This window comes from Tauraco erythrolophus, chromosome 10 (genome assembly GCF_009769465.1).
Source record: "Tauraco erythrolophus isolate bTauEry1 chromosome 10, bTauEry1.pri, whole genome shotgun sequence".
Taxonomy (NCBI): Eukaryota; Metazoa; Chordata; class Aves; order Musophagiformes; family Musophagidae; genus Tauraco; species Tauraco erythrolophus.
In genome coordinates, this window is record NC_141474.1 from 17,138,494 (window position 1) to 17,154,902 (window position 16,409).

General features: G+C 35.7%; 1 protein-coding gene across 1 annotated transcript in view; it reads right to left on the bottom strand.

Moving 5' to 3' along the window:
- Positions 1-16,409, bottom strand: part of BTBD8 (BTB domain containing 8) — a 38,440-nt gene that overhangs the window by 12,090 nt on the left and 9,941 nt on the right. The window contains exons 3-11 of the mRNA XM_086617255.1: positions 14,974-15,245; positions 13,949-14,066; positions 9,455-9,544; positions 7,167-7,247; positions 5,900-5,996; positions 5,222-5,310; positions 4,901-5,003; positions 1,056-1,238; positions 94-231 (exon numbers count right to left, since the gene is read on the bottom strand). Coding sequence (XP_086473381.1) covers positions 94-231; positions 1,056-1,238; positions 4,901-5,003; positions 5,222-5,310; positions 5,900-5,996; positions 7,167-7,247; positions 9,455-9,544; positions 13,949-14,066; positions 14,974-15,245 — 1,171 coding nt within the window. The remainder of the gene's footprint in view (positions 1-93; positions 232-1,055; positions 1,239-4,900; positions 5,004-5,221; positions 5,311-5,899; positions 5,997-7,166; positions 7,248-9,454; positions 9,545-13,948; positions 14,067-14,973; positions 15,246-16,409) is intronic.

Consider the following 16,409-nt stretch of genomic DNA (forward strand, 5'->3'; position numbering starts at 1 on the left):
CTGAGCTCACACCACAATGGTTCTGATTTGAACCATTACATGAAACAATACCAGAACAGTTTTTCCTAAAACACTGCACATCGAAAAACCTACCATCTCTTTCACATTTGTGGAGTCCAACAACGTATCCACAGCTACAAGAAGAAAGCAGCTATTTTCATTATTAATACTTTTTTCAATTGCATTAAAAATTAGTTCTAGAAGGTCAGGTTTGCTGCTCATTGCCTGTGCCTGAGGAAAAAACAAAAGGCAGCCGTTTAAAACAAAAGAGTGTACTTTGTATGCGAAAGCATTACTGAGCAGAGAGGATGTGCTATCTCGCTGTGCAGGAGGTATTCCAAAGCTGAGCATCTTCCTTTGTATCCGTTCTGTAACCCCACCCCTCTCAAGGCCTCTCGCAAATCATCCTGAGGCCTCTCACTAACCCAAATTTTAGGAACAAGCACACTGTGATGAATTTACAGCCATAATGCAACTCTTGATTCAAAGACAGACTGTTTTAACATCTCCTTATTTATTTTTTTAATCCTCTATACATATTTTAAAAAATATTTAATGGGAGAAATGAACCAGCTAGATGATGAGATACGTTCTCAGCAGGACCTGCAGCATTGCCACATTCCTGCAACTCGCAACAAAAATCAGTAGAAGTTTGAGTATACTCCTAATACTCATAATCATTCTTGTAAGTACATGTTGTCGTACTTACAGTATAGGGGTCTGAAAGCTTTTTGAAGCTTATGAATATACTTACCTCTTTGCAACACAGAAACTGTCCCACTAAATTCATTGGAACTTTTGCTTAATTGAGACACATAACCTGAACACAGTATCAACCCTGCATATTGAAGTATTAATAGGCTTTAAAACAACACTGAAAAAAACCCCACCCCCCAAAAAAACCTTAACACTGCCTAATTTTTTAAAATTTTCCATAGAATTGTACTTTAAAACAAAGGTTGAAACTACTTTGATTATTTAGCAGCCTGAGCTATGAAAAGTGTGATATAATTCAATTTATTTGAAAGCATACAATAACTTGAGGGCACTGTTACCTGCAACAAAATAGAGAAGCCTTCACTTTGTACTACGTGCAGGAAGTTTGCCACAATAAATGTTACGCATTCTTCTTGTAGCCTAGATGCCAAGGCCACAGCTGTCTCCGTCCATTTCACTTGGGGAAGACTATTGATCAGCCGGTCACTCTCCATCAGAAGGAAAGCAGCATTCTTGTGGTTCTGAAAATAAAAACAGAAATTAGCCTGTTGCCAAGTAATCACCTAAAGAATTGCTGCTCATAAAATAATTTCTGTTCAGTTACTGAACACTTACACAAGGATCGAGCCATGTATTAATTTCCCTTATTTAAATAAATTTGGATGTTGATAGTTCTGAGCATTATACCTACCTTTGAAACTAAAGCAGAAAAAGAAAAATCTACTGCTCCTGTTTCGCCTGCTGAAGATAGGCAGTTAAGTTTTGAGTAAGTTTTATTGTATTTTTTCAACTGTCATTACATACTGCAGTCCTGAACAAAATAAAGCAAATGTTAACTGGAGAAACTGAATAGAGAAAAACCTTTTAGGTCACTGAAAGATGTAAAATGGGTAAGTACAATTTTTAGATGTGTGGATGGCCTAGCATCTGGGATACATAGATACCCAAGCATTTTCATAGTTATGAATCCTTTTGCTTTATTTAAGGGAGTCAGACATCAATATTTGTCTTCCCAGATGGAGTTTTAACTGAACTTACCCTCTTTGTTGTCTAACATTTTTCTAAGAAACATAACTCTTACGTTTCTAGTTACATCTAAAATGAGCAAAAAGATTTTCTTATATTTATTGCCCTGGTTTGTGCCTTTATTTCTTTCGTACTTGTCTACGTATTTGCATTATCTCATCAGCACTGTACCTGAGGGTAACTGGCTAACACATCACTTAAAAAGAACTTGCAATTTATTGTTATCCACATTAGAATGGATTGAAAGCTCTACTCCACATGACCTAGCAGGTCACTGATAAATTATGCAGTAAGATCATAACACTGCAGAAAGCAACAATTCAGATAAATATTTGACACAAAAAGCCTTACTGTAAATTCAGATTATAATCATGTTTGTCCAATGCAAAGTAGAAAGCAGGGAGGATTTTCTTCATGCATAGTGTAGTTAAAACATAAAATCTGGCCAGTCATTGTTTAACTAGATATTTTTAAAATTATTTTATGTGGGCAAAACCAGTTTGCTTCTATGCATATAAGGTAAATTAAGGATTAAGTATATGCTTATGGTTTGATCTTGCTCCCACTGGACTCAGTTACAAGCTTTTTGAATTGTCCCACTCAGAAGGCAATAAGCATTTACTTCCATTAGACACTTCCCCTGAAATATAAAATGCATTCATTGACTTCTAATTAAATCAGCACTTTGTAGGAGTGGCTGTAACTGAATTTTATTTCTCTTGTTATATTTTTTCCTAACCATTCTAAAGTGGAGTCCACTTTACTTATGTAAAAAAATGGCAATTTTGTTGCATGTAGTTGAGACACCAGGGATAAGTACCTGAGCGGTGTTTTAAACTGCACTCTCATTTTAATGTTTGTGTTCATCATTGTGGCTTCCCAGATATTTTTCCGATCAGCAATTTCCTTTTTGTTGTTGTTGTTGTTTTTTGGTTTGTTTTGTTTTTCTTGGAAATTGTACATTTCCAAGATTGGTAAATCAAAGGATCAGTACAGTCATACTATTTAAACTGAGTGTTAACTGTTAAAAAGTTTTACAGCATAGAACTGTAGCAGCAGAGACTTTTTATTTTTTCTCCCTCGAGCAGCCTTAAGCATATTTACAGATTGTGAAAAACTCCACTGGGAATTCCACAAGTGTTTGGACTGGGTGTCTTTAAGAGCTCAGAGTTCACCGGTCACTCACCAGAACTGTTCTGTGGGCAGAACAGGTTTATGCTTTATTTTTCAATTTTGCAACTCTAAAAGCTTTCTAGGCTTCGGTCTATAAAATAACAGTGAATCTTGCAAAGACTCACCAACACAAATTTTAAATCAGTAAAATGGGAACTGAAACACGCTTTAGTCCAGACTGCAAAAATCTTCCAGAGAATCTGGGTTCACAGCTGGAGCAGTGCCAGGTACTGCAGTGCCATGACTGTTCTGCAAATGCTCGTAGCTTAAAGATAGCTCATGTATTTCAACACAAACTGTAACCACAGCGTCTTGATATAATAGGAACAGAGAGGAAGGAAGGCCTGAAATGGCTAGAAATGACACTAAAGGTGTCCTGGAGGGAGGCCTAGAACTGCGTCTACATACGCTCTTGTCTACACTACACACCTGAGCTAGCCTGGAGATGGGTGGTGGTGTAACTACAAACACCTGTAGATCAGAACAACCTTATCTATAATCCTGAAAACCTTAGTTAAAACTTCTCAAATATTTACACAATGTATGACTTAGAAAGCTATGTATATATTCTAGGAACAACTGAGTATACTGACCTAATATAATGATAGAACACCTAGTATCTTAAGAGCTATAGCTACTATCTTTATTCTGTTAGAAATTACGCATCCTCCTAGCAGGACTGTTGATGTTTTATTACTCTGAATACTCTCAAGCTTCTCCTGATACAGCCACATAGTTCTGAAATCTCTTGTTTTTCAGGCTTTCACCAGAATATGCAGTAGCAGCTGCCACTCACAGCTGACCTGCTGGCCTCAGCACTTGGTGGGGTAAGTACTCCATTAAAGAAGTCCTGAGAAAAAACAGTCTCAAAAAGCCTTCACAGCCTTTTCAGCGAGGGGACAGCTCTTGGCCAGAACCAGTTAATAATGCATCTCTTGAACTAGGGGCATGTTGGGCAGTGTAGGTAGCCAAACCTGAGCTATTTAGATTGGATAACAACAGTAACGGAGACAAGGACTTCAGCATGAGATACAAGAGACATCACATACTTACGTATTATACAAACTGTCTGGTATGTGCTAGAAGCAAAATCGTCCTGTGAATGCTACCTGAGCTAGCTAATCTTTTTGCATGCCAATCCACAGTACAGCCACACACACATACAGTCATGCTTGGCAGCAGTTGTACAGGTTTACCTTTAGCTCCTCTACCTACTCTTCATATCTGTTACAGTTCCGTGTATTTATTGCTAATTACTGGACCAAATTTCTGTTAACAGGTCTAGTTCAAATCAGTTACTTTTCAGTCAGTTCTGGGACTAGTTTTATACAGAAACACAAATAGAAAGTATTTAAGTTTAGGCAGATAAAAATTGGAACAATGTAAACACATGCGACAAAAAACGAATGCTAAGCTTTGAGGGGACCAATTCAGTGCTGTTATCTGAGAAGCAGAAGATACCTATACTGCACTGTTACTTTGTTTTTGAAAAGTCAGCTTGGCTGTAAACAAATGGCTTGTGATCACTGATAGCTAGTGATCACCTGAAGTCTGAAAAAAAAAGTACATTTTTTCGGAATTCAGATACAGGCAAAGAGGAAAAGGCCATCACAAATGATGTGTGCTGCCACCTAACATAGAAATTGACACAGCAATTTGCTGTTTTTTACTATCTGAATACATAATGCTGTGCTATGATGTTACAGCTGTGGTTCATAAACTTATTTTACATTATTATGCTGGACTTGGATGTGATTGTCACTAGACCGTGTGCCGTGAAGCAGAACAATGACATCTGCACATCAAAATCTGTTTTTAAATTGTTATTTTAATGGCAACTTTTATATAGTATAAGTGTACTATAAGTGTACTACAGATTTAAAATACTGTATATATTATTTCTTAAATTACATTGCACAGCTTAAATAAGGAAAAAAATTTACATTGCTCTATTTTTATATAAAGCATACTATATACTACTTACCAAAGAGTTAATCAACATAACAAGACAGTTGTTCTGAAGTTCAGTAGGTAAACTGGCAAAGCTTCTCTCTGACAAACATTTTGCAAAATGTTTTCCTACCCATCTGTTGAAAAAAGAGCCTTTCTTAGGTAAGGAAGATGAAAAATATTCTATTTTCATTTGTTACCATCAGTGATACTTCTAAAGTATTGGGAAGAAAAAAACGTTTAAAATGTGAACATTTTACATGCCAAAATAAACCCAATCTTGCAAAGTAAAATAATTTCAACAGAAAGCAGAGAAATGAAAAACATAAATCATAGTTTATTTTATTTTACTTACTTCATACAAGCAGCATATAGGTTTTCCACTCCCAATGAATGAGCAATAGCCATGCATTCTAGTACAGGTTGCTGTTTTCCAGGAACAGGCTAGAGTTGTTAGCAAATTATCACAATTATTGTACATTCTGACTTACAGAAAGGGTACAGAAGTAAAAAAACTTCAGTTGAAACAGAAGTACTGTTAGCCACTATGATATTTAAGTTTTTTTGCCTTTATACATAATAGGGAAGTTATTTCCTTCCACTCATATCAATAAAGTAGTATTCAACCCAGTGAGCCCAATGCATGAAAATGCTCAACTCTGAGCAGTTGTTCGTTTTAAAACTGGTTTTAATCGAACAGAAATATTTTCTAAATACATGACAATGAAATGTGATATTCGAATATATATAGTATTTCCATATTCCTACTAAAAACAATTACACATACAATGGAATGCATTAAATTATACTCCATGTATATATTGAATTGATCATGTGGAATACTGCTTTTCATTAGTTGTGGTTTACAAGTGTCTATAAATAGGTGGATGATGTCACAGGCCTTACTCCCATCATCAATCTCAGTGAATTTTGACCACACAGTTGTTAAATATCTCATCAATATGACATGTAAGTAACAGAATGAAAATTCTTAGACTTCACAGTTCACAAAGTAGCACGAGAACTGACATACCTTTTGGAAAAAATTGCAGTAATCTCTTTTCAAAATGTAGATAGCTACTTCTTTCAGCCCATCTAGCCCATACATATCTGCAATGCCCAACATGCGACTAAAGAGAAAGCAGTAGCAACAGGAATCAAAAATCATTTTCATCTATGCATTTTGCTTACAAGACAATTTACATGCTAATTTCACCTCTTTGTTCAGTCAGAATTTACTGCAGAAATAGATTGATAACCAAGTGTGAAACTTGCCAAAGAATAATCTTCAAACAGGAACGGGTATTGACCTGATAATAATCTCCCAACAACCAAGTCCAGTCTATATAAAAGCAAGCCTCAGCCACTGGCTGAGAAACTGTTTAGAAGATGCTCAGTTTTCTATTTTAAGGGTAGAAAGTGAAAATTATACTTGTGCCAGCAGAGTTTTGGCATTTTGTAGGTTTTTACCAAGGATTGCATAAAATGTTATTGATGATGTTGTATCTGAGAATCCTGTCCCTTCCAAATACTAAAAAGCACAGTGATTAAACTATTAATTATTTTACATGATAATCAATGTCATAGTTTTATTTTCTGTTATCAATTCATTATCTAAACACTGACATTGGGACATATTATAAACAATTCTGTATTTTTATTGTAGCTAGATAAGCTTTGAACAACAATTTCTAACATGAAATTGTAGTGGTTTAATATTTAGTGGCAGAGCTCAACAGCTAATATATAAATGGTTTCAAGGAATAACTCACACATTTCAGAACTTACTTCACTAATACAGGATTATATATAAAACTGTGATTAAAAACTATCCTAGAAGAAAATGCCAACATTTACCTTGGTTGCTATGTATCATCTTTTATGGATCTAAGACTAACTACTTAGCCTTCACATCAACTCAAATGATTATTTAAAAATAAATTCCAAATATTAACTATTATATATTATCACACATTGTACATATTATTCTGAAAACTTAAAGGAAAGTACAGGCAAATTGGGAATTATTTTGGTATAAAACATCCTCCTGTTTTTCACTCTGCTTATGTAATATTCCAAAAATGTCTGGCCCACCTTTTGCAGTAGCTGCCAAATAAACAAGATTTCTTCAATAGCTTTATTTTTGAAATTTCCTCGAGTATGTTTAGGTGTAGTGATCATTATATTTGACATCTTTGTCTTATTTATACTACATGAAGAATTTTCCTTTTGACTTCTAATGGAGGAAATACAGAAACAAGGACAAACTACAACTAAAAATAATAAAAGCTGACATATACCCAACATCAACTTTGTCTGGAAAGTCCAGAATACCTCCATATATGAAATGCAAGATGACACTCATTTCTACATGGCTTATGCTGCAAAAAAGAAAGACAAAAAGTACAAATAAAGACATGTCCAGAATAAAACCCACCACATTTCTTAGGCAAAGAAGTTATTGAAAAGGCTGATATATCATCCAGCCATTCTGTGAATGGAAGGTAAACGGTCTGATAAAATTTAAGCTATTTTCAAATTACTGCAATGTAAAAATATCTATATGGACTATATTTTGGGTGAATTTTGCTACTCAGTATTCTTGCTGAAACTCTGTAATACTTCAAATCTTTGAAATTAAGTCATAAGCAGACTAATACCAGTATCTAGATTATTTACACTGATAATATGTAGAAGGCATTTTTTCATCACCTCCAAGCTCTGTATTACTAATAAGTCAACTATTAAGAAACTACATAGTTAAAAATTGTTTTAGAATAATTATTTTTAATTCTTGATCTTAGGAATATATTTAAGCTTTTCTCACAATAAAAATACATTTAATAGTTTTACTATTAAAAAAGTAATTAAAATAGTTTTACTATTAAAAAAGTGGGAATGTTGCCTCTCAAAATGTTTAGAAAGAGTCTTTATGCCTAGATTCAGATTAAGAAATATGGAATTTCTACAGAGTTGTGTTTGCATCCTTGCATTGTCCCAGCACCATAACAGGGAAAGGCACAGAATATCTATTTTAAATGATGGACATGATGTCCTGAACATGTTATTGTACTTATGTATGTATGTCTCAGTGTGCAGTCTTCAGAACCCACACGTGCTGTGTACATTAGTATAAATGGAATATAGTTATGCAGATTGAGCTAAGACCTTTTAAAACATTTGACACGTTTAAGCAACAGATACTGATGACTAAAAACAAAAGGAAGAATCAGGTTGTGACATGGTAAAAACCAAAATCAACACAGTTCTCTCTCTATGTATTAGTATACATGATAGCCATAAAATCAGAAAGAAAGAGTTTCCCCACAGTCTTGACAGCTGTTCTCTTAGGTAGAATTTTCATTATTTCAGAATAAGCCATATGTACTTTATTTATAAGTGTTTAAAAAGAGAGCACGGAAATATTACCAAGCAGAAAACTGAACTAGAAAAGGTAAAATAAATAGATAGGATTCTTAATAACATAAATTATGAGACATTGGCATGAGAATATACTCTATATATAAAGATTAAGTACTTCTCAGGAGAAAGCCTCTACTGAAAAATAGAGATAAAACTTTCTTAGCCATATAGAAATCAATTACAGGGAGAGAAGTGTGAATATCAGAGTAATTGTTGACTATCAGCCTCTAAAACATACTATTGTATAGCATAAAAGCTAAGGAATTAATTAAATTAAAAGTGTATTGTTTTACAAGGATTAGGAAGTTATAACCAAATCAACAGATAACCTTCCTGATTTTGCACCATTATTACACTGACAGAAAATTAAAATTATGAAAATATGAGAAAGTATCCTTGGCCAAGCAATTTTATATTAACATAAAGCAATTATATTTTGCAACACTAAGGTACACAGTTCTTTCTGGAGAAAGCTGAGTCTGCCAACATCATGCCTGAATTAAAAAGGCTAACATGTACAAGTATCAGTATCAGTTTGCCGTTAAAGAAAAGTTAATTTCAATTGATTTTTCTGATACTGAAAAGAACTAACCTGGCAGTCCTCAGCTTATCTCAAAGTCTTAAGTATTCATCCTACACTGACAGCTCCATTATTTTTCAGCTCTCACACAGAAAGCAATTGCAAACAAGCACACTAGTCAAAATTGGTTTAGTGTCTGATGCTGAAATATCATTAAACTATTTAAGAAATGTAATTGTTTGTCTTTACATTGTAAATATACTCCTATTGTACAAATAGGTGTGAAAATAAATTACACTGTTCAGACATTCATAATACTTTTCATGACATGTACAACTCAAAGTGAGAGAAAAGAACTGTAAAATAGACCATGCGTACTAAAGCATACTCTACAAAAAAGGATTAGTACTCTTCTGCTGATCAAAAAGATTTCTTCCCTGAACCATCTGACAACATTAACAAATACACTACACACCTTGTTTCATATGGAAGTCAAAACAGTACTCAGGCAATGTATCAGGTTGAAGAAAAGAGTCAAGGCAGATTAATCTTCAGTGCTCTGCAGACAGCACAGTTGCTACATATTTGCAGTGATGTTAAATTGCCTGCCTTTGCTCCCACACGACTTGCAAAGACAACACTTACCCTTGAAGAGTGATGTGCTCTTGGGAGCTTTCAGCCCAACTTCCACTCAGCATAGCAGCAAAATAACTAGATCTGGCACATAAAATGGCCCTGAGAGACAAAAAGTAAACATTATTCAGCTAGATACAAATATTTATTATGAGACTCTCTGCTAACATTGACTTAAATCTTTGGCCTTTATGCATTAAGGTGTCACCTGTATACTGCATATATATACTGCCTTTTTTTTCCAGTATGTTTGGAATTTCAAAACATGCTAAATGAAAAAACAAACAGTACTCTAAATTTCTCAGTTAAAGCTTCTTTCTAGTATAACTTTGACATAACACAGAGGAAATTATTATCACAAGCATTTTCCTTTTATATAATACAAAAATGCAAATTTATTTCTTCTGTTTTATTTAGCAAATAACTTTGTTTATACAACCCCATTTTAGCCAAATAATTACCTCCCAAATATCTTAAATTCTTTTTATACTACAAAACGTATAATTATTGAAATGAAAAGACAGTATAAAACTTCTCTTACTTGAAATTGGCTGGCCACCTACCAGCATATCCTAAAAGTCAAACAGACTTGATACTGACATATGATACAACAATATGATGTGCGTTTCCAGCACTGTTTGAGAAGAGCTGTCAATTACTTCTGTTTAGACTTACTACCCTTGTATATTTAAAAGGCCTAACTGGCCATAAAGGAGCTAATTCGATTTACTACTACTTCATCAGAGACAATATCCAGACCAGTAGTCTGTAGCTCAGTATTTCCACCAGTATCACAGTCTTGAAAAAAACAGATGAGAAGAGCTTTGCAACAGGAGCTGCTTAAGGTGGAAATGGAAGGGCAAAAAGGAAGAGAAGACAGTGGATGAAAACTGCTTTGTGGTTTCAGTCTTCCAGATTTTTACCAGTTATAGCGTTAGCCTTTATATATCTTATCTGGGCTACTGCAGCTGTATATAATATTGTCATACATACAATTTTTTCTGACATTTACTAAGCTTCCTATTATTTATAAATTACTTTATTTCATGTATTTCCTGTGGCAGAAAAAGCAAAGTGTTCTATTAAGCTTGAGAATCCTTTCTTTTACATGTATTTGTTGGCTCCTAAAATGTTTCAGAGCACTCTAAATTTTGTTTAGGAAGAAGTAAGAATGCTATTTATGGTCTCTTTTCTAGGCATTATATATTGTGGAATCTCTCATCTCTCTTCTCTCCTCCTGCTTCAGAAGGAAATTAGGAACTTCTTGCACATTCCTCCTGTGATTCATCCAGCGATAATAATTAAGAAGCTTTTACAAAATGTTTCATATCTCAGTGAAATATGTCCACATGTAAATGGGTACTACATCACAACTTTGAATATGTGAATAAACACAAGATCTTGTTCTTACAAGATAAAGTTCAACAATATCATGGAGATATGAAATACACTATCTCCAATTTTGTCTTCTTCCAAATAAATATTAGTAATGAATAGGGCTAGATGAACTGCAAGGACAGAGTTGAAGTAGGTATTTCAAAGACTCATTTTAAATAAGACAGCTACTCCGTAGAATATGGACAAGACTCAGGGAACTACAGGCCAGTCAGTCTCACGTCTGTGCCTGGCAAGATCATGGAGCAGATCCTCCTGGAAACTATGCTGAGGCGCATGGAAAATAAAGAGGTGATTGGTGACAGCCAACATGGCTTCACTAAGGACAAATTGTGCCTGACAAATTTGGTGGCCTTCTATGACGGAGTTACAGCATTAGTAGATAAGGGAAGAGCAACTGATGTCATCTACCTGGAGTTGTGCAAAGCATTTGACACTGTCCCACACAACATCCTTGTCTCTAAATTGGAGAGACATGGATTACATGGATTCGATGGATGGACCACTCAGTGGATAAGGAAATGGCTGGATGGTCACATGCAAAGAGCTGCGGTCAACAACTCAGTGTCCAAGTGGAGACCAGTGAGGAGTGGCGTTCCTTAGGGATCAGTATTGGGGCTGGCATTGTGTAATGTCCTTTGTTGGCAACATGAACAGTGAGATCACGTGCACCCTCAGCAAGTTTGCAGATGACACCAAGCTGCCATGGTATGTTCGACACGCTGGAGGGAAGTGATGCCTTCCAGAAGGACCTTGGACAGGCTTGAGAGGTGGGCCTGTGTGAACCTCATGAAGTTCAACAAAGCCAAGTGCAAGGTCCTGCACATCAATCGGGACAATCCCAAGCACAAGTACAGCTGGCAGAGAATTGATTTGGAGCAGCCCTGAGGACAAGGACTTGAGGGTGTTGGTTGATAAGAAGGTCAACATGACCCAGAAATGTGCCTTGCAGCTCAGAAAGCCAACCATATCCTGGACTGCATCCAAAGAAGCGTGGCAGCAGGTCAAGGGAGGTGATTCTGCCCCTCTACTCTGCTCTTGTGAGACCCCACTTGGAGTGCTGCGTTCAGCTCTGGGGCTTCAACACAAGGAGGACACGGAGCTGTTGGAGTGAGTCCAGAGGAAGACCATGAAGATGATCCGAGGGCTGGAGCACCTCTGCTATGAAGACAGGCGGAGAGAGTTGGGGCTGTTCAGCCTGGAGAAGTCTCTGGGGAGACCTTCTAGCAGCTTCCCAGTACTTAAAGGGGGCCTACAAGAAAGCTGGAGAGGAACTTTTTAAAAGAGCATGTAAGGATAGGACAAGGGGCATTGGCTTTGAACTGAAAGAGGGTAGATTTAGATTAGATATAAGGAAGAAATTCTTCACTCAGAGGGTGGTGAGGCACTGGAACAGGTTTCCCTGAGAAGCTGTGGATGGCCCATCCCTATAAGCGTTCAAGGCCAGGTTGGATGAGGTTTTGAGCAACCTGGTGTAGTGGAAGGTGTCCATGCCCATAGCAGAGGGGTTGGAACTAGGTGATCTTTAAAGTCTCTTCCAACCCAAAACATTCTATGATTCTATGAAGTATCTATTACCTAAATATACATTTTATAAAATTCTAACTTATAAAATACATGGAGATACCAAATGAATTTGAGGTAAATTTATCTGTGCTTTTCTGTTATCGTGGTTTGTGCCACAAGTTTATTACTGAACAAACTGACTTGCTCCACTCAGAGCTCTGTAAGAATACAGCACAGCAGCAGGAAGACATAACTTGGAGCACTGCTGCTCACACTGCGAAGTCTATTGGAAGTTCATAGGACTTCATGAGAAAGTAAGGAATACTGAAGATAAGAGGGTGGGAGAAGGTGGGGGCTTAAACTGTCTCCTGTTTGAGAATGTCAGATAACCCCTTAATATAAAGAAATCATACAAGTGCTCCCACCACAATTATACCTCAAGTTAAATTTCCCTTATTCGCTCCTACTGTTCACATGATGCACTACTAAAACAAGCAAATCTTGTGCCTATTTCAGAACATCCTTGTTTTCTCTGTGATTTACTGCCATATTTTTTGATGCTGGTTAGACTAGACACATTGCTCCAAGCAGTAAATGGCCTAAATTAAAGAATCTCTGCTGATGGAATCTTTTGTTGACTTTCCTTTTGCGTTAAATTATTTGTTTCACAAAGTTATGAACCTGAGAACATATCATCTTATAGTGTATACTAGAAGAAAAAAGCATGCCTAACTACACTACATTCTGGAAATGTAGCATATATCCTAATTCTGTTATTTTAAAAAATAAAATACACCCCCCCCACCACTATTATGACATCTTTTGTAAAGATATTTGTAATGTCAGTAATATAAACCCCTCTGCTGGTTTCGTGTTGAGAAAATACTAAAAATAGCAGAAGTTTTTTTATAGTATCTCTCAGTTATTTATGCACTCAAAGGGAACAAAATACAATCTATCTAGTTTGCTATCTCAAGTGCAAACAGATTTATAAAAAAGGTACAAGGAATGGTACTGACACTTTAATTTGCTTTCCCAAGCTACAGAGGTCCAATAAGCCAAAATTCTTAAATGGTCTTGGACTTCAGAGCTAAAAAAGGCTGCTGACAATCTTTACATCTACATGACTGAAGTAATGAAATTAAAATCAGATTCTATATGCACAGATTCTGAAGAGCAGGAAACAAAAAATAATTACTACTCCAAAAATTTTCTACCTGTATGCTAATTTTATTCAGCATTAATAGCTGAATAGTTTATTAATAGATTTTTCATTTTCTTCAGATAGCAGAGATTATTTTAAAAAGGTTAGCAAAGAAAACCTATGCAGTATTTAAACATGAGTATAAACTCATTATATGAGTTTACAATGTCAATCTTAGGAGTGCTAAAAACACAATTGTTTTCACAATAGTTGCTGTTAATGAGATAAGTAATTTTCATTAGTATCAAAGTACAGCCAGTTCTCACATAAGACTGAAAAACTGTAATGGTTCACAGCTAGATAACTGCACCAGCAATAACTTACTATAGCTATACAGTACCAGCAGCATTTTATACTAAAAGGATTTCGGTTGAAAAACTTTACAGTAAATATTTAGGTACCTGTGAACTTGAAAATTTTTGCCTTCTATGCAAATACTAGTGTCTGGACAACAGTACTTCTTGTAGAGCATCATTAAGTCTTCTCCTAACACAGATGCAGTTTCTAACTTGGAATTACCTGCAGATAGAGAGAAATAGGTTTTTTCACTTTGTTCGGTCTAGACTAGACAATTGACCGTACACAGACAACTTAAAATATCTGAAAATAAGAATCTGACATAATGAAAAGTTTTAATATTGCATATTCAAGCTAGAATTTTCCTTGAAAGGTTTTCCAGACCTTGCGTTTTACTTCTCATTTTGACTTGAGATATTGGATATTTGACCAATGCTTCATATTTGATATCTACAGAAGTGCTATAGTTACTCTTTCATAAGATTTTGTAGCTAGTTCATTTTTTCTACAGAGCTCTGGTACCTCTGCAATAAAGAAAAGTAGACTCTGAAGAAGTTCAGAGTCAGGTAGTACTACAAGCTTCTGCCTGAACAGATTTGTTGCTTGATCCTATCTTACTGACACAGCTGTAGCAGCCAACATCTCTGGTGCTGATGCAGTTACACATTTCCTTGTATTACTTATTTCATGCACAGTTGTAGTGGAATCTTCTGAAAAGAGTCCAAAATCCTCATGAAACAACAGCGGAACTAGTGTGATTTACTAGCAAAGGAAAGGAACAGAGAGATTCTGCTCTGTGGAAGTCCCATGTGGTGAGGACTCAAGTTTGCTGTATTATAGAGAAAAGATGGGACACAATGCTGATGAGCATACCCGATGCCTGGCAAGTCATCTCAGATTTAATACGCTACACATTGGCTGGGAACAGCTCCCGCCAAACTTCTGCAGCAATTCATTTTTTTAAAGTGTGAGAGAATGAGGTAGACCAGAGCAAAGAATATCCATCTAAGCTGTGTACAATAGCTTTAATCTTTGCCTGCATTTTTACATCTGTATATGTCTTTAGATAATTATTTAAAAGAAAAAAACCCACAAAAATAAACAAACAAAAGTAGAATTCCAAACCTACCTGCAGTGGCTTGGTTGCTTTCTGCATCAACAGCTACTTCTGGAATTTCCTCTTCAATACAAGATGAACAAGCAGCTTCTTTCTGCACAGCTCCACTTGGAGTATTCTGATCAACAGGTGTTCTTTTGCCATCTCCAAGACAATTTACATTTGTTTGAGTGTTCTGAGGAGTAGCAGTGTTGTTTTCTTGTATTAATTTGGGTTCCAATACTTTTTTCATCATAGCCAGCTCCTCAGCTTCTTTAAGATTTTTATCAGATGAATATACAAGCCTAGAAGGTGACACTGAGTTTACTCTTGTAATTTTTAATAGGTCAAACCAAACAAATAATAAATGCTTTTTTTTTTTTTTGTCTGACAGAGTTCACAACCAGAAAACAAAAGCTGGACTCGACAGTGCTCAATAAATACTGCCCCCCACCCCTTTAAAAACTGTATCTCTGGAAAGCTTATTTCTGCAATGCTTGAAAAAGCATAAACAAGCATTACCAGTAAAATGCAATATCAGGTTAAAATGAACAAAGGTTTCTCCCCCTTAGTTTGTGTTTTAATTAAAGAAACTTTTGCCTGCTCTGCTCTTCATAGCTCATCTTCTATAATAATCTACTAGCAAAAGCAGAAGCAAGCTGTATCTGTAATGATAGATGACTGATTTATAAATGTCAGTATGGCCAATAAAAGGCATTTGATTGTCCTTTAATATCATCAAATTCACAAACCCAAAAATATAAAAACCTTCTAACATCGTTTACAAGTACAAAACCATAAGAATGGTAGAGATATTAGTGAATCGTATTAGAGATACAAATTTTAATTTCAAAGGAAGTGCTTGAAAGCATGAAAATTTGCAGTTAAGATTCCCCAAGTGCTTTCACTTTGCCCATGTAGTAATTCCAGCTTCCCCCTTTCCCATCTGTTTCACCAGCTTATTTTTGGCTCAAGATCTGGAAAGGCTAACAAAGCCCGCAGTCTGTGACAGGAAAGATCTCATATTTATAGAAAGATTCTGCACTCCAGCAACTTAACGGAGCCTTAAAAAGTCAATGTGAACAGATAACATGCTTTATCAGTGGTTTCATACCATATAGATGAAGTTAGCAAAGTTTAACAGAAGAGTTACAGTTACTTTGGATTTAGCAGACATGTACTTACAGATCTGCACTTAGTCACTCATTCCATGGCAAAGAGACTTTATTGTTAATACTGGAAGCATAGTAATTTCAGTATGTAATTTGAACACTGTCTTCTAAAAGGGCAGAGAAAACATACAAAGAAATCATCTTCCTTCTTAAGTCCTGTATTTAAAGGATTGAGTTAGGTAGAATTTTTTTTGTCTATGTGATACAGGTTCTCACCAAGAGAGAGTGACAAGAAATGAGAATGTAGGGAATAAGAATTTTATTATTTTATTAGATTTTGAGAGCAAGGGCCAGGAA